Source organism: Mercenaria mercenaria, chromosome 15, assembly GCF_021730395.1.
Source record: "Mercenaria mercenaria strain notata chromosome 15, MADL_Memer_1, whole genome shotgun sequence".
NCBI lineage: Eukaryota > Metazoa > Mollusca > Bivalvia > Venerida > Veneridae > Mercenaria > Mercenaria mercenaria.
The window spans coordinates 26,661,107-26,681,333 of NC_069375.1; the positions used below are offsets into that span (position 1 = coordinate 26,661,107).

General features: G+C 37.9%; 1 protein-coding gene across 1 annotated transcript in view; it reads right to left on the reverse strand.

The window, feature by feature from the left end:
- Nucleotides 1–20,227, reverse strand: part of LOC128548982 (uncharacterized) — a 46,868-nt gene that overhangs the window by 2,946 nt on the left and 23,695 nt on the right. The window contains exons 6-9 of the mRNA XM_053524840.1: nt 17,876–18,029; nt 16,135–16,347; nt 12,140–12,325; nt 2,944–3,180 (exon numbers count right to left, since the gene is read on the reverse strand). Coding sequence (XP_053380815.1) covers nt 2,944–3,180; nt 12,140–12,325; nt 16,135–16,347; nt 17,876–18,029 — 790 coding nt within the window. The remainder of the gene's footprint in view (nt 1–2,943; nt 3,181–12,139; nt 12,326–16,134; nt 16,348–17,875; nt 18,030–20,227) is intronic.

The following is a 20,227-nucleotide window of genomic DNA, read 5'->3' on the forward strand; positions in this document are numbered from 1 at the left end:
ATCTATGGGGGCCATCTACAGGTCATGACCAACCTCCCTATCAAGTTTCATGATCCTAGGCCCAAGCATTCTCAAGTTATTGTCTGGAAACGGTTTAAATGTTCAGGGTCACTGTAACCTTGACCTTCGATCTACTGACCTTAAAATCAATACGGATCATCTGCTGGTCATGATGAACCTCTCTATCATCCTTCATGACCCTTGGCCCAAGCGTTCTCAAGTTATTGTCCAGAAACCGTTTAACTGTTCCTGGCCAATCTGACCTTGAACTTTGACCAAATGACCTCAAAATCAATAGGAGTCATCTGCTGGTCATGATCAATCTCCCTATCAATTTTCCTGATCCTAGGCCCATGCGTTCTTGAGTTATCGCCGGGAAACCATTTTACTGTTCCTGGTCACTGTGACCTTGACCTTTGACCTACTGACCACAAAATCAATAGGGGTCATCTTCTGGTCATGACCAACCTCCCTGTCAACTTTCACGATCCTAGGCCCAAGCAATCTTGAGTTATCATCCGGAAGCCATTTAACTGTTCCGGGTCACTGTGACCTTGAACTTTGATTTACTGACCTCAGAATCAATAGGGGTCATCTGCTGGTCATGTCCAACCTCCCTATCAACTTTCATGATCCTAGGCCCAAGCGTTCTTGAGTTATCATCCGGAAACCGTTTAACTGTTCAGAGTCACTGTGACCTTGACCTTTGACATACAGATCTCAAAATCAATAGGGGTCATCTGCAGGTGATGATCAACCTTCCGATCAACATTCATGATTCTAGGCCCAAGCGTTCTTGTGTTATCCTCCGGAAATGGATTGGTCTACATATAGACCGACCGACTGACAGACCGACCGACAGACATCTGCAAAACAATATACCCCTCCTTCTTTGAAGGGGGGCATAATAAATGTGTCCTGAAGAGTGTTAACAAGCTTTTCCTTTGATTTGACCCCATATGACCCAAGTTCACCTTCGATTTGACCTATTGACTTAGATTTGACCCCACATGACCCAGTTTCTATTCAGACCTAGAGATCATCAAGATAATCATTCTGTGCAAGTTTGTATCAAATCAAAGCATAAATGAAACCTCTATATGTCTGAAAGGGCCAAAATAGAAAATTTTATCCCTTTCAGGGGCAGTAACTCTAGAACCCATGATGGAATCTAGCCGGTTTTCGAAAGTAACCAAGATCTTACTGTGACTTAAGTTGTATGTAAGTGTGGTTAAATCAAATACTGTAAAATCTGGTAAATAAGCGTATACGCTTATAATAATTTTAGTGACACTTTTATGCGCCTATTTTTGATATGCGCTTATACTTAAGCCAAAACTATGCACTTATATTTGATACGCGCTTATAGCCAAGCCGTGTGCGCCTATTTTTGATATATTAGGAATATTGACAGTGCTTACCTTGGTTGAGAAAACGAAAGTAAAACATGGTCATGGACGTGAGCAGTGAACTACTTCCTTTTATTGCATACAGTATTTATGAAAGCATATAATGAATACATAATTTGCAAAGAATGTCCAATCTATCGGACCATTCAATAATTGTTCAACTCTAAGATTGTAGAATTTTATCCATATTCTTTTACAAAAGAATGACAAACTGTTATGACAACACAAACAACTTTTGTGGTATTCAAACTTTTACTTTCATGTACTGAAAACATTTTTACTATTAAAAAAACATGATTATCATTAGCAATTATCGTTTTATCAGACAACAGACGTTAAAATCTTTTAACACCCATTGGCTATTCAACAGGTAAGAACACTTGTCACCTGTATTTATGATAAACAATTATCACGGTATAATACGGTTAATAACGTCTTTTTCTTGCATCTGTTGTTTGTTTACCAGTAATCGGTTATGCGCCTACTTTCGAGACAAAGTTATGGTAAGAGCATGACAATCATGCGCTTATTATCCCATACGGAATAACAGTAAGGCCGTATGCGCTTACTTTTGATATGCGCCTATATTCGAATATGCGCTTATTTATCAGATTCTACAGTATACATGTAAAATGTCACTTCTATCGTGTTCACAAGGTAAAAATTACGAAGTTTTGGCTCTTTTAGGGGTCAATCAGGGGCCGTAACTCCGGAACCTATGATTGGATCTGACAGATTCATCATGGAATCCAAGATTTATTGTTGCTGAAGATATGTTGCAAGTTTATATCAAAAGGAACCGAGATATTATGCCCATACAAGTTTTGTGCAAGTTTGATTAAAATCAAGTATAAAATGTGGTCTCTATCATGTTCACAAGGAAATTGTGGACTGACAGACGACGGACGAAGGGCGATCACAAAAGCTCACCCTGTCACTATGTGACAAGTGAGCTAAAAAGGTGGGCAATTCAAAAATAATGTCATATAGAGTTATGGTTCTTAGTTACTGCACTCCCTGAACAATACTACCATATTTTCAAAGCCTCCTCCCCCCTACAGCCATCCAATCCATCCTTTTATATTTATCTATTTTGTTTCAGATATAACAAAATTTAATTTACAAAACTGATTCAAACACATTTAAATTGTTATACACAATTACACCAAAATGTGTTTGGAAAAACACTAACTTTTGGCCAAAATGATGACCTAAAGAGTGTAAAAGAATCAACTTTGGACTCCAGACAGACATCAACAATGCAAGACCATCCACTGTATCCACTTAGAACCAGAACGTTTGGATCAGGTGAGCCATAAAGTTAATGTCCATCAAATCATCAACTATGGTTTCCATAACAAAGGTAGTACTAACATGACTGTTTGTGCTCAAGCAGGAGACAATATGGTCTCTTACATGTATTAGTATAACTGTATCCTGCTGTTACATGGAAATACACATTTAAGTGTTAGCATTTGTATTTCACCATGTTATACAGTCTTCCAAATAACCATTGAATGAAATTAGCTGTTACCTATTACGTTGTTTATGACATGCAAAGCTGTCATTACGTATTTACTGCCAACACGAAAAACTGTTCCAACCAAATTTCCATTAGAAATCAGGACACCCACAGACTTCATCTGTTCATGTAAAGCTAAAACCATGGTTTGGCTCAATGTGTCATCATGTTCTTTTTTGAATGGCTGCCCAGTAGACTTCAAGGATTCCAAGGACGGTGCTCCAGAGTCTTGAACAGCTTGTGTTTCACCTGAAATAGGTTTGTTTGATACAAGCTGATATACCAAAGGGTGTCTCTTCTATCTAGTTTAAATACAATCATTTCATAAAAAGTGTAAAGTTCATAAAATTTGTAGTATCACAAAACAAGCAAGCCCTAAATGCCCTGTTTTGTTCACCTGACCTAGTTCTTACCCCAGATAAGCTAGTATCTAATTTGGCTTAGATTCCATACAGACAAACTTTTTCATCATATTTTGTGTAAATCAGGTAGAGTCTAGATCATTTACCAAGTTTTTCAATGCTTTAACCTTAAGACTTAGTTTTTACATCAGGTACCCTAACTAAACTTGACCTAGATTCTGTATATTAGACAATCATTCTGCCAAAGGATAATAAACAAAATTAAAAAGTGGCCTCTACAGTGTTCATGAAGTTTTTCAAAGATTTCACATAATGACATATCTTTTTACCCAAGTAACCTAATTACAAATTTATCCCGAGTGGCTGCTTAATACACAAAGCTGATAAGACAAATTCAGTCGTAATGTCCATCAAATCACAAAAAAATGGAAATGCCTGTCTTTCAAATTACATTATAATGGTATTGCAAGAATATTAAATCACAGCTAAAGTAGTTAATGTGACTATCAAATCATAGAATAAACAAGAGATCACAGAGTGATCTTGGCACCCACCATTGAGCCATTTTTGAATGTTCCAAATTTCAAGATTTCTGAATCCAGGTCATGTCACTAGGTCAAAATCAAGGTCAAAGTTTATTTCGGTACACAACTGTGCATGTGGTCCATGCATGTGGTCCAAATATGAAAGCTGTAGCTTGAGAAATGTGGAAGTAGGCCACTAGATCAATTTCAAGGTCAAAGTTCATTTCGGTACACCAAACTATGCATGTGCTTCAAATTTGAAGGTTTTAGCTGGAGAAATGTGAAAGTAGGTACTAGGTAAAAATCATAGTCAAATTTTAATTCAGAACATAAAACTATGCATTGTAGTCCAAATTTGAAGGCTGTAGCTTGAGAAACGTGAAAATAGGTCACTAGGTCAATCCCAAGGTCAAAGTTCATTTCGGTACACAAAACTATGCATGTTGTCCAAATTTGAAGGCTGTAGCTTGAGAAATGTAAAAGTAGGCCACTATGTCAAAATCAAGGTAAAATTTCATTTCGGAACACAAAACTATACATGTGGTCCAAATTTGAAGCCTGAAGCTTGAGAAATGTAAAAGAAGGTCACTAGGTCAATCTCAAGGTCAAAGTTTATTTCTGTAAACAAAACTATGCATGTGGTCCAAATTTGAAGGCTGTAGCTTGAGAAATATGAATGTAGGTCACTAGGTCAAAATCAAGGTCAAATTTTATTTTGGAATGCAAAACTATGCATGTGGTCAAAATTTGAAACCTGTACCTTCAAAAATGTGAAAGTAAGTCACTAGGTCAATGTCAAAGTTTAGTTCGGTACACAAACCTATGCATGTGGTCTAAATTTGAAGGCTGTAGCTACAGAAATGTGAAAGTAGGTTACTAGGTCAAGATCAAGGTCAACTCATGTCAAAGTTCATCTAGCCACTCAAAACTATACATGTGGTCCAAATTTGAATGTTGTAAGTGAAAAACAAACAAGAGGGTCATGATGACCCTTGATCGCTCACCTGAGTAATATGAGCTACATGAAGAATAAGTAGAGCTATCCTACTCACCACGGTGTCGGCGTCGGCGTCACACCTTGGTTAAGTTTTTCGTACCAGTCCACATTTTGACAAAGTCTTTTGAGATAAAGCTTTGAAACTTTCAACACTTGTTTACCACCACCATGGCCAGTTATAGGCAAGAGCACATAACTCCATCAAGGATTTTGGCTGAATTATGGCCCCTTTTGACTTAGAAATCATGGTTAAGTTTTTCGTACCAGTTCATATTTTGACAAAGTCTTTTAAGATAAAGCTTTGAAACTTTCAACACTTGTTTACCATCACCATGGCCAGTTATAGGCAAGAGTACATAAAACCAATTTCAAAGTCCAAAAAGGGCCATAATTCAGCCAAAATAGATGACAGAGTTATGTACTCTTTCCCACAGACAGAGACTATTATACTAAACAAGTGATAAAAGTTTCAAAGCCATATGTCAAACACTTTACAAAAAATATGAACTGGTACGGAAAACTTAACCAAGATTTCTAACTAAACAAGAGCTGTCTCCATAGGATGACACATGCCCCCGATGGCACTTTGAATGAATAGTTATGGCCGATGTTAGAGTTTAGGACCTTTGACTTACAGACCTGGGTCTTGCGCGCGATACGTCGTCTTACTGTGGTACACATTCATGCCCAATAATTTTAAAATCCATGCATAAATGACAAAGAATGGACCGGACACGCCCATCAATGCACTATCATGAAATATGACCTTTAACGTCTAAGTGTGACCTTGACCTTTGAGCTACGGACCTGGGTTTTGCGCGCGACACGTTGTCTTACTGTGGTACACATTCATGCCAAGTTATTTGAAAATCCGTCCATGGATGACAAAGATATGGACCGGACACGAATGCACTATCATGAAAAATGACCTTTAACGTCTAAGTGTGACCTTGACCTTTGAGCTACGGACCTGGGTCTTGCGCGCGACAAGTCGTCTTACTGTGGTACACATTCATGCCAAGTTATTTGAAAATCCATCCATGGATGACAAAGATATGGACCGGACACGAATGCACTATCATGAAAAATGACCTTTAACGTCTAAGTGTGACCTTGACCTTTGAGCTACGGACCTGGGTCTTACGCGCGACATGTCGTCTTACTGTGGTACACATTCATGCCAAGTTATTTGAAAATCCATCCATCGATGACAAGTATATGGACCGGACAAGAAAATTGCGGACAGACTGACAGACGGTTCAGAAACTATATGCCTCCCTTCGGGGGCATAAAAAGGGCCATAATTCAGCCAAAATCAAAGATGGAGTTATGTACTCTTGCCTATAACTGGATATGGTGATGGTAAACAGGTGTTGAAAGATTCAAAGCTTTATCTCAAAAGACTTTGTCAAAATATGAACTGGTACAAAATATTAACCCAGATTTCTAAGTAAAAAAGTGCCATAATTCAGCCAAAATCCTTGATGGAGTTATGTGCTCATGCCTATAACTGGACATGGTGATGGTAAACAAGTGTTGAAAGTTTCAAAGCTTTATCTCAAAAGACTTTATCAAAATATGAACTGGTATGAAAAACTTAACCAATATTTCTAAGTCGAAAGGGGCCATAATTCAGCCAAAATCCTTGATGGAGTTATGTACTCTTGCCTATAACTGGCCATGGTGATGGTAAACAAGTGTTGAAAGTTTCAAAGCTTTATCTTAAAAGACTTTGTCAAAATATGAACTGGTACGAAAAACTTAACCATGATTTCTAAGTCAAAAGGGGCCATAATTCAGCCAAAATCCTTGATGGAGTTATGTGCTCTTGCCTATAACTGGCCATGGTGGTGGTAAACAAGTGTTGGAAGTTTCAAAGCTTTATCTCAAAAGACTGTCAAAATGTGGACTGGTACGAAAAACTTAACCAAGGTGTGACGCCGACGCTGTGGTGAGTAGGATAGCTCTACTTATTCTTCGAATAGTCGAGCTAAAAAACAAGAAAGTAGGTCAGTAGGTCAAGGTCACAGTCATGTGACATCATTTTACTTGGGGTCATCAGGTAATTATAATTAAACAGTCTTGGAAATAGGATCAGATGATTTTTTAAGTATTTTTCCTATAGAACTCACATAATAAGTAAGTGACCCCAGGGCAGGGCCTCTTTTAATCCCAGTGGCATAATTTGAAAAATTTTGGTACAGGACTTCTAGACAATGCATCATACCAAATATCAAAAGCCTAGGTTGTATGGTTTCAAACAAGAAGGTTTTTAAAGCTTTTTCCTATAGATGTCTATATAAAACTTGGGACCCCCAGGGCAGGGCCTCTTTTCACCCAAGGGGTACAATTTGAACAATTTTTGTTGAGGACCTTAAGACAATGCAACAAACCAAATATCAAAGGTCTAAGTGTTGTGGTTTTTGACAAGAAGATTTTTAAACTTTTTCTCCTATAAAAGTCTATGTAAAACTTGGGACCCCCGGGGCTGGGACATATTTGACCCTAGGGGGATAATTTGAAGAATCTTGTTAGAGGACCACTAGATGATGCTACATACCAAATATCAAAGCCCTAGGCCATGTGGTTTTGTACAAGAAGATTTTCAAAGTTTTCCCTATAAAAGTCTATATAAACCATATGACCCCCAGGGGGATAATTTGAAAAATTTTGGTAGAGGACCACTAGATGATGCTACACACCAGATATCAAAGCCCTAGGCCCTGTTGTTTTGGACAAGAAGATTTTTAAATGTTTCCTTTCGGTTGCCATGGCAACCAGAGTTCTGCATGGAATTCAATTCTTTGAACAATTTTGAAAGGGGCCACCCAAGGATCATTCCTGTGAAGTTTGGTGTAATTCTGCCCAGTGGTTTTCAAGAAGAAGATTTTTTTTAGAAACTGTTGACACACGACGCACGACGGACAACTGACGACAGACGGCGGACATCAAGCGGTCACAATAGCTCACCTTGTCACTTCGTGACAGGTGAGCTAAAAAGTAGGTCACTAGATAAAAACAAGAGGACCATGATGGTCCTGAATCGCTCACCTGTCCCCACATGACCCAGTTTTGAATCGAGTATGACATCGTTTTTTCTATTATTTGACATAGTGACCTAGTTTTTGAGCTAATGTGAACCAGTTTTGAACTTGACCTAGACATCATCAAGATAAAATATCTGACCAATTTTCATGAAGATCCATTGAAAAATATGGCCTCTAGAGAGGTCACAAGGTTTTTCTATGATTTGACCTAATGACCTAGTTTTTGAAGGCACGTTACCCAGTTTTGAATCTAACCTAGATATCATCAAGATGAACATTCTCACCAATTTTCATGAAGATCTCATGAAAAATATGGCCTCTAGAGAGGTCACAAGGTTTTTCTATTTTTATACCTACTGACCTAGTTTTTGACCGCAGTTGACACAGTTTCGAACTTGACCTAGATATCATCAAGATGAACATTCTAACCAATTTTCATGAAGATCCATTTAAAAGTATGGCCTCTAGAGATGTCACAAGTTTTTTCTATTTTCAGACCTACTGACCTAGTTTTTGATCACAGTTGACCCAGTTTCGAACTTGACCTAGATATCATCAAGATGAACATTCTGACCAAAATTCATATGATGAAAAATATGGCCTCTAGAGGAGGTCACAATTTTTTTTTTATTATTTGACCTACTGACCTAGTTTTTGAAGGCACGTGACCTAGTTTCGAACTTGATCTAGATATCATCAAGGTAAACATTCTGACTAATTTTCATGAAGATCCATTGAAAAGTATGGCCTCTAGAGAGGTCACAAGGTTTTTTTATTTTTAGACCTACTGACCTAGTTTTGGACCGCACATGACCCAGTTTCGAACTTGACCTAGATATTATCAAGATGAACATTCTGACCAATTTTCATAAAGATCCCATGAAAAATGTCACCTCTAGAGTGGTCACAAGCAAAAGTTTACGGACGGACGCACGCACGGATGACGGACGCTGCGCGATCACAAAAGCTCACCTTGTCACTTTGTGACATGTGAAAGTGACATGTGAGCTAATAAGTGACCTTGACCCTAAACAAGAGAGATGACACCATTACTGAGTTATATGCATTTTTTTTTCTTATGGAAACAGAGAATGCACATATAATTACTTATATTATAACTAATAATTAAACCCATACCCTAAATAAAAGAGATGACACCATTAATGTGTTACATGCAATTATTATTTTTTCTTTTTATGGAAACAAAGAATGCACATATAATTTCTTATATTATAGCTAACAATTAAACCCAGAAATATGAGTACTAAACAAATTAATCATCAATCTACTAGGGTAGTCCATCCACTGCTGAGGTGTAATAGGAAAATAATGAATAACTTGAATCATTATCTCTTTAGTGTCTGCAGACTTTATGACCCTTCTACAGGTAAGGCCATAAAAAACCAATTAACTACTTGGAGGGCCACTGGATATAAAATTGTATTAGAAATCAAAATAGGCAAAGGGCAATAACTCACTCAACAAGGGGACCATGATGGTCCTGAATCGCTCACCTGTCCCCACATGACCCAGTTTTGAACAGAGTATGACATCGTTTTTTCTATTATTTGACATAGTAACCTAGTTTTTGAGCTCATGCGACCCAGTTTTAAACTTGACCTAGATATCATCAAGATAAAAATTCTGACCAATTTTCATGAAGATCTATTGAAAAATATGGCCTCTAGAGAGGTCACAAGGTTTTTCTATGATTTGACCTGATGACCTAGTTTTTGAAGGCACATGACCCAGTTTTGAATCTGACCTAGATATCATCAAGTTGAACATTTTCACCAATTTTAATAAAGATCTCATGAAAAATATGGCCTCTAGAGAGGTCACAAGGTTTTTCTATGATTTGACCTGATGACCTAGTTTTTGAAGGCACATGACCCAGTTTTGAATCTGACCTAGATATCATCAAGTTGAACATTCTCAGCACTTTTAATAAAGATCTCATGAAAAATACTGTATGGCCTCTAGAGAGGTCACAAGGTTTTTCTATTTTTAGACCTACCCACCTAGTTTTTGACAGCACGTGACCCAGTTTCGAACTTCATCTAGATATTATCAAGGTGAACATTCAGACCAATTTTCATGAAGATCCATTGAAGAATATGGCCTCTAGAGAGGTCAGAAAGTTTTTCTATTTTTAGACCTACTGACCTAGTTTTTGACCACAGTTGACCCAGTTTCGAACCTGACCTAGATATCATCAAGATGAACATTCATACCAACTTTCATACAGATCCCATGAAAAATATGGCCAGTAGAGAGGTCACACGTTTTTTTTTTTATTATTTGACCTACTGACCTAGTTATTGAAGGCACGTGACCCAGTTTCAAACCTGACCTAGATATCATCAAGGTAAATATTCTGACCAATTTTCATGAAGTTCCATTCAAAAGTATGGCCTCTAGAGAGGTCACAAGGTTTTTCTATTTTTAGACCTACTGACCTAGTTTTTGACCGCAGTTGATCCAGTTTCAAACTTGACCTAGATATCATAAAGATGAACATTCAGACCAACTTTCATACAGATCTCATGAAAAATATGGCCTCTAGAGAGGTCACTATTTTCAGAGGGACACAACTAGGGTACCAATACATCATTCTGACAAAGTTTAGTCAAAATTCCCCATGTAGTTTCTGAAGAGATGCGATAACAAGAAATTGTTAACGGACGGAAGGATGGACGGACAACGTACACAGAGTGATTTGAATAGCCCATCATCTGATGATGGTGGGCTAAAAAGAGAGTCTATCAAATCATGGCATGAGGGTCATGATAATCCTATATTGCATCTGTTAAACTAGGCCTTGGAATCATCAAGATAAACATTCTGATCAAGTTTCATGAAGATAGGGTCATCAATGTGGCCTCTACAGTGTTAACAAGCTTTTCCTTTGATCTGAGCGGTGACCTAGTGTTTGACCCCACATGACCCAGTTTAGAACTTGGGCCTAGATAGACAAGATCAACATTCTTACCAAGTTTCATGGAGATAGGGTCTTGTGGCCTCAAGTGTTAACAAGCATTTCCTTTGAGTTGACTGGGTGACCTAGTTTTTGACCCCATATGACCCAGTTTTGAACTTAGCATAGGAATCATCAAGATAAACACTCTGACCAAGTTCCATGATAAAGAGAGGGTATAAATGTGGCGTCAAGAGATGTAACAAGCTTTTTTTCCCTTTGATTTGACTGGGTGACCTATTTCTGACTCCATATGACTCAGTTTTGAACTTTGCAGAAGAATCATCAAGATAAACATTCTGACTAAGTTTCATGAAGATAGGTTCATAAATGTGGCCTCTAGGATGGTAACAAGCTTTTCCTTTGATATGACCTGGTGACCTAGTTTTTGACCCTACATGTCCAGTTTCTAACTTGGCCTAGACATCATTAAGATAAACATTGTATCAAATCAGAGCATAAATATAACCTCTTTAAGACTGAAAGGGCCAAAATTGAAACAGTAACTCTATGGGCCATGATGGCATCTAGCCAGTTTCCGAAAGGAAACAAGATCTTTTCGTGACATAACTTGTGTGCAAGTGTGGTTAAAATCAAATGTAAAATGTTCACAAGGTAAACATTAACAAATTTTGCTCTTTCAGGGGTCAATCTGGGACTGTAACTCCGGAACATATGATTGGATCTGATGGATTCATCACAGAATCCAAGATCTATTGTTGTCAAAGATATTTTGCAAGTCTGTTTCAAATCAAACCATAAATGAAGACTCTATACAATTACAAAAGCCAGATTAGCAGTTTTTGGCCCTTTAAGGGACCAGAACTTTGGAACCCATGATGAAATCTGGCCAGTTTTTAAAAGGTACCGAGATTGAATGCCAGTACAAGTTGTGTGCAAGTTTGTTTTTTTTTTAAATTGATTGCAAACTCTGGTCTCTATCTTGCCAAAAATAGCAAATTCTGGCCCTTTAAGGGGCCACAACTCATGAACCAATGATGGGATCTGGCCAGTTTTCGAAAGGAACTGAGATATTATGCCAATACAAGTTGTATGCAAGTTTGATTAAAATCAATTGCAAAATGCGGTCTCTATCCCGTTCACAAGAAATTGTGGACAGACAGACGACGTGCTATAACAAAAGCTCACCTTTTCAAGACGTGATAGGTGAGGTAAAAATAACTGTGACATGAAAAGTACCCAATCTACTGTATATCTTCATTAACTGAATCACGACCAATAAAACCTAAGAAATATTGTAGACCACTTGAACAACTAGCATGTCTATATACATAACATACCTCTAATTACTGGTGCGTTAAAATTCTGTGCAGGATAGCTCTGTCGAGGTGGACCAATGACGACATTTGATCCAGCACCCATTGCCACTTTTCCACCATACACATTAAATGATCCTGAAGGAGGCATACTCATTGTACTACTACCACCACTGCCATCAAGCCCATCTGAAGCTACAGAGCTCATGTCTGAAACACATCAATAACATCCAACCCATTACATCCTAAAGTCTAGACACACACAGAAAATCATACTTGTCTCTGAATGCAACACCTTTGCCAAACTCCCAGAAATAATTGGAAGTACATCAAATGTTTCATGCAAAGAAGTCATTTCAAGTTATTTCTATTTTCAGCTCTAGCACCCCAAAAGTTCGGCAAAAATGTGTTTAAAAAAGACAAACGGCATAGAGGTAAAAATGTCTGGTAAGCAGAAAATACAGAATTAAATAGGACGTACAGGAAAGATTTGGATTTGCATCTATGAACACATGATTCAGTTGCAAATATTTCAACTAAGCAACAAATTTTAATGACCAATATGTATCCTTTCAGTTACAGAAAGTCAAATGATTTGACGTCCTATTCTAATTCTGAAATAATTTTGTGTTGGGTCAGAACCCCCATAAGTAACCCACTAGTACAATATCTCATCACGTATACAATTAGTTGGACTAGAAATAAAAATAAAACCACAGAAGCTTTTATATCACTAGTGACCCAAACAATTCTAATTACTCGATTAAGTCTTCAGTTTTTATAAAACTTAAAGCAAAAAATCAAGTTGAAATCAGTTGAACATTAATTTGCAGAATGGGAGAACTTCAATAACTGTTGAAATCTTTTTTGTTTGAGTAAAGTAATAGTAAATACTATATGATGGAATAGTGATTTTTCAAATGAATTAGCACATTACTGTTGTTTGCATAGTCATTATTTTCATGAAATGAAAGTTTTTTCAGCTTATCTAAGCAAGGTGCCCAAATTGGGAAGATGTTTACTTTCCACTTCTCTTACAATGATAAATTACTAAAGATTTTAAAATTTGAATAAATCATTTTAGTTTTGGGTACCAAAACTACTAAATATCCTCTATTTAATATGTGCCTTCTGTTATTCAATGTTATTTAAATCTAAGTAATAAATGGTCTTCTTTTCAGCGTGCACCTGTTCCATGCCCCGATCACTATAATATAGGTCAAAATCCATGTTATACAGCTCACGCCGAAAAATGAGAGGGCCCTAGATTGCTCAACTGAGTTACACTGCTTGCTCGAACAGTTATGGTAGTGGTTATGCAAGGAAAATGTCTGTGAAATAATTCTGAAATAGTGTCAGTGTTTTCCGACAAGGATATTTATAAGTATGGGCAAATAATAAGTGGTTGTTGCGGGGTAGGAACGGGCATAAGACATTGGGGGAATAAAGTTTCAAGTATATAACATATATGTATAGAAGGAACCATGCTCTCTGGCAGCCATGTTTTTTAAAGAATGGAAATAATTTGAACAATTCTGGTAGAGAGTCATGCAAGGAGCGTTTGTGTGAAATTATTCTAAAACTAGACATGAAGTCTGACATACAAGAAGTTTTTTTAAGATTTTCACTACATACATATAGGGAACAGTGACCACACCATCTGGGGGGCAGACGGTGAGTGATCACAATAGCTCACCCTGAGCACTCTGTGCTCAGGTGAGCTTAAAATCAGAGTGGACCTTACAATAATGCCATAGACAAAGTTTGATAAAGATCTATCAAGCTGTTACTGAGAAAAGTTTATTTAAACATATTTCTGTTTTTAACTCCAGCGGCCCCTAAAAGTGGTCAAAAGCTCCCACTTGTGCAAAACTGTGAGATGACTTTTTATGGTGCCACAGAGTTAGTCTGATGAAGATCCATCAAGTGTTTCACAAGAAGAAGTAGCTTAAAGTTTCTTCTCCATTCTTAGCTCTAGCGGTTAACAAATGGGGCCAGGTGCCCCTATCTGAACAAAGTTGAAAGAGGACCTTATGATAATGCTACAGACTAAGTTTGATAAAGGTCCATTGCGGGGCAAATGTGAAGAAGTCATTTAAAGTTACTTCTTTTTTAGCTCTAGAGGCCCCTTAAAGGGGTCAAATGTCCAAATTTGATAGAGGACTTTATGATGATGCTACATGCCAATTTATACTCCATCCAGCAGTTCATGAGTGGAAGTTGTGTAAAGCTTTTTACATTTGTAGCTCTAGTAGCCCCTTAAAGGGGCCGCGTGGCCCCCATTTGAACAAAACTGGGTGAAGCCCTAACAATAATGGTACAAACCTAGTTTGATGAAGATCCATCAAGCAGTTCATGAGAAAAAGACCTTGCCAAAAACGTAAGGAATTTTCTATTTTTAGCTCTAGCCGCCCTTTAAAGGGGTCAAGCTGAACCATTTGAAAAATTTAAGCAAAGATCTTGCCAGGGTGCTACATACTAAGTTTGGTGTAATTCTGACCAATAGTGTCAGAGTATATGTTTACGTAAACTTTGGACAATGTACGACAAATGATGGACTATCCACCTAAACTAATAAATTACTCGGAAACCTTCAGTACAGCTGAGCTAAAAAAGAAAAGTGTACCAAAGTTTCTATAGGTGCTGCCATATTTGTATACATGTATCTACTTCTTTACCTGAAACAATAGAAAGTAGTATGCTTTTGTGCAATAGCAACTAACGTATGTACAAAAACACTCTCTGTTTTTTTACTATACTCTACAATATTAGGTAATTAAACTAGGTCCCTATGTCAAGGTTTTCTCATGATATTGAGCGGAAACTGTATCGTACTACCATTACAGTCACTGTAACCTTGCCTTTAATCCACTGGCCTTAAGATCAACAGAGGTTACCGTACTTTGGGATATTTTCATCATGGTTAATTTTTCGCCTATTTTGCCACCCATATGAAGTGGTGAAAATGTAACGCTCGAAAATATACCCATGTCAAAAATTTGACACCATATAAACGTTAACACTACAATACCTTATCTACATGGACTATCTATTGCAAATACCTGACATCGGGTATGAAAGGATAATTGCTTTTATATTACCTGTATTGTTACAAAAACGTCAAACCCGAGATTTTCTCATCTTGACCAATTTTTATTAAATCTATTGAATACGTGTAGTCGATAATCGGCAGTCAGAATTTCGATACACTTACTGTACATGGTTGTTACAGTGTGAAAACAATGTCTATTCTCAAATATTTTCAACCGAAAGAAAAAGAAGTTCTTCTACCAGTAGAAAAAAGCAGTGAGGACTGTAATTGTCGCGACTTGTGTAATGGGGAATTACGAGAAATATACAATGAAACACCCGGCCGCAACGTGGGAAGTACAACATTTTATTCCCAGATATTCGCGAACATTTTAGCGATTTTTATTGCTTCTATATTTTAATACAATTTGCAATAAATTTCATATGTATATACCAGATATAATAAAGTCACATGTACGCAGTTTGTGTTGTTGGATAATCGCAGAAAAGTAACCTACCTTGGATACTCTTCAAAAATGCTGGTAATGTTGTTGGATTTTGATGAAATTTTTGTGCAAATTTTCGCCACCTATGTAAGATGGCGAAGAATACACACGCCAAAATAAAACCACTACATTTTGGCTTAAAAGTGCGAAAATCTGCTGACACAAAAATATCCCAAAGTACGGTATACTACAGCTATGATCAACGTGACTTTAAAGTTCACAGACTGCATTCTCATTTTGTACTAACAATCACTGTAGCCTTTGTCTTTGACATCCTGACAGGATACCCACCAACTTCCCACACGGAATAAGCCAATTAAGTCTGAGGATCACAGGTCAAAGTACTCTGAAGTTAATAAGCAAAACAAGTTTTATTTTCAAATTTTTGACTTAGCCCATTGAACATTTCCTGAATGTAGACCAGTTGTATAGCCCAAACTATGAACCAGTGCTTTATGTAAGGAGCCATGTAATAATACATACTGTATGATTGGTTAGATTGTGAACTGTGTATCGCCATGGTTCCTTCAACTCTTAATTCCCCACCATACATATTAATAGACCCAGGTCCACCATGTGGCATTGGAGGACCCCTACCCGGATGATAATAAAAGCCATCTCCTTGATCATAACCTCTTTTACTGAATGATATTTCTTGAATGCGCTCTACTGTTGCTGGTTTGGCTTGTGCATTTTCTGAAAAAAAAAGAATAATCGTAAACTTTGTTAAAGTCTACAGAATGCTTTAAGGTAAACAAGAGCTGTCACTAATGGTGACAAATGCCCCCGCAGCGCCTTGACCTTTGACCTGGTGAACCAAAAGTCAATAGGGGTTGTGTACTCAATAAGTACTATCAGCATGTGAAGTTTGAAGGTCCTGGGTGCAGTGGTTCGCAAGTAAAGTGCCTTCATGCAAAAATTTAACATTGGCCCCTGTGACCTTGACCTTTGAATTGGGGATGCCAAAGACAGTAGGGGTCGTGTACTCAATGAGTACTATCAGCATGTGAATTTTGAAGGTCCTGGGTGCAGTGGTTGGCGAGTAACGTGCCTTCATGCAAAAAGATAACATTGGCCCCTGTGACCTTGACCTTTAACCTGGTGAAACCAAAGTCAGTAGGAGTCGTGTACTGAATAAGTACTTTCAGCAGGTGAAGTTTGAAGGTCCTGGGTGCAGTAGTTCGCGAGTAAAGTGCCTTCATGCAAAAAGTTAACATTGGCCCCTGTGACCTTGACCACTGACCTGGTGACCCCAAAGTCAGTACGGGTCATGTACTCAATAAGTACTATCAGCATGTGAAGTTTGAAGGTCCTGGATGCAGTGGTTCACGAGTAAAGTGCCTTCATGCAAAAAGTTAACATTGGCCCCTGTGACCTTGACCTTTGACCTGGTGACCCCAAAGTCAGTAGGGGTTGTGTACTCAATAAGTACTATCAGCAAGTGAAGTTTGAAGGTCCTGGGTGCAGTAGTTCGCGAGTAAAGTGCCTTCATGCAAAAAGTTAACATTGGCCCCTGTGACCTTGACCACTGACCTGGTGACCCCAAAGTCAGTACGGGTCATGTACTCAATAAGTACTATCAGCATGTGAAGTTTGAAGGTCCTGGATGCAGTGGTTCACGAGTAAAGTGCCTTCATGCAAAAAGTTAACATTGGCCCCTGTGACCTTGACCACTGACCTGGTGACCCCAAAGTCAGTACGGGTCATGTACTCAATAAGTACTATCAGCAAGTGAAGTTTGAAGGTCCTGGGTGCAGTGGGTAGCGAGTAAAGTGTCTTCATGCAAAAAGTTAACGCTGTGACGAACGAACGAACGAACAAACTAACGAACGGACGGACAGTTGAAAACTAATATGCCTCCCTTCGGGGGCATAAAAAAGGCAGACAGAAATTGCACAAACAGAAGTAATTTACCATAAAACTAGTTTATTCTCGAAATGAGACATTGCTACATGTCTGGTTGGTGTAGCTGTATCAGAAATTGCTTGTTCTACTAAGCAATGAACTGAAACAAATGAAAACTGAGCCGTTTATACATTAATCCATTTTTTAATAGTGACACATAGGAATATCCTGTATGCTAAACACTAACTATTGTGTAAAGTCACACTACTTTTTTTAAACGACAAACTCTAATACTGAAGATCCTACTCAAGAGACTTGAAATAATTTTTAAATTGTTAAAAGTACTGTATCTGTATCCGCTGTACAGTAAATATTATACCATTAAACTGATTCCTAGGAACCAATTTGTATGCCATTGCATAGTTTGTAGAAGCATTGACAAATGCCGCTGCAAGAAGCATCTTCGGATTCTCACCACATTCAACCACAACATCGTGCCAGGACTTCAGCATTTGATGGATCCTCTGCTGAACCTGTTTAATAATAAACTATCTCCTTAAAACATTTCAAAGCTCTCCATAGAACCATATAGGAAACAAGAGCTGTCAGTAATGGTGAAAAATGCCCTTGCAGCACCTTGAGCTTTGACCTGGTGACCTTTGACCTGGTTACCCCAAAGTCAGTAGGGGTCGTGTACTCAATAAGTACTATCAGCATGTGAAGTTTGAAGGTCCTGGGTGCAGTGGTTCGCGAGTAAAGTGCCTTCATGCAAAAAGTTAACGTTGGGACGAACTAAAGGACGGAGACTTGAAAACACAATCTGAATTATTATAATGCATATCAAAACACATTATATTCAAAATGTACAGTTCTCTTTTTATTTCAGGCATGCGCATCCGCACTCTGACACAATATCAAACAGACTGAAGACTACAGCAAATACATACCAGTCACAAAGGTACTATTGATAAAAATTACTTCGCACTATGTGCTTTTGCTTCCCCTATAATTTTGGATATGTGTCATTCTTCAAATGGTGTAAAGTACACAGCCAATTACAAGTTTATGATGCTTGATTGAGTAACCAATTTGAGAACTGACTTCAGTAATCTTAGGAAATATTATTATCCAAATGTTGGTAATAACACACATTGGTGACTTATGCACACGGCTTTTATAAAGCTCAATTCAGTATGGATGATTAACTGTTATAGGTTTTAATTCCAACAAATGCTGTTTTTTTTTTCTAATACAATTTTACTAAACATGACACTTTGTTAAGAAACAAAACATCAATACTAAAATTAACAAGAGCGCCGCCAAGCGGGGCAATATATGCCCGAAGGGTTACATCAGAGGATGGGTGCAAAATTTAAAGAACTTGACTGTTGAAGTCCAAAGGACAGGAACAACAAAGGGAAGAAATTCAAAAAAAAAAAAAAATTCTAAGTCCACAAAAAAATCCTTACCAGGTACAGGTATGTCAAAATACACCTAAAAATTGGAGGTATCATCCATGTTGTACCACAGAAAAGTGGTCTCCATTTTTCCCTATGGCCAATAATAAAAAAGTTTCAAAATAAGCTATTTATAGTAACATAAATGGGAAGTAATTCAAATTTTTTTTATTGTAAATGAACAAAAAAGGGATCTGTCAAATAAAAACAAGAGCACTGCAATGCAGAGCAATATACACAAAGTAAATTCATACATGACCTTTGACCCCTAAGTGTGACCTTGACCTTGAAGAGAGTCATTTGAATCATACGCTTTGCAAGTCGTCTCAGAGTGGTGAAGATTTGTGCCAAGTTTCTTTGAAATCCTTCAAACAGTTCAGGAGTTACAGAGCGGACACGAAACAAACTGATATGACCTTTGACCTCTAATTGTGACCTTGACCTTGAAGCGAGACATCCAGAACATGCGCTCTGCACATCGTCTCTGTGTGGTAAACATTTGTGTCAAGTTTCATTAAAATCCTTCAAGGGGTTAAAGAGTTACAGAGCGGACACAAATTGCTAACGGACGGACACCGGGGGTATAACATAATACGTCCCTTTGGGCGTATAAAAAGAGCTGTCTCATGAAAGCATGCATGGCTGTTCAAAGGCTTGATCACTACATGTCTATCATTTGTCCATCATACACAATTACACAATTTCTGTCAAAATACAACCAAACTTCAATGGAATGTTCCTTCGGTGGACCACTTTCAATTTTTTTTAAATCTATGTCAAACTTGCCGTGGCAACCATAAGAAAGCTAGATGCCCACGGGAAACATGTCGAGCCTGCCCTTTGACCCTAACTGTGACCTTGACCTTTGAAATAGACTCTGTTTCATTGAGTTGAACATCCATGCCAAATATAAACAAGATTCCTCAATGCATGTCAAATTGATAGGCCTGGCAAGATCTGACATGACATTTGACCTCCAAATGTGACCTTGACCTTTGAGATAGGAACCCGAGGTTTGCATAGGATACTCTGTCTCATTGAGGATAACATTCAAGCCAAATATAAACAAGATTACTCCATGCATGCCAAAGTTATGATCCGAAAAAAATAGACGCACAGACAGACGCATGGAGGGACGCATATACACCAAACAGCCATTTGGACAACTATGTTTTTGCATCCGCAAGAGGGCTCCATAAATTTTAAAAATCTTCTCTTGAAACTGCTATCCTAATTCTGAAATAATTTCACAGCAATATTTGCTGACGTGCATG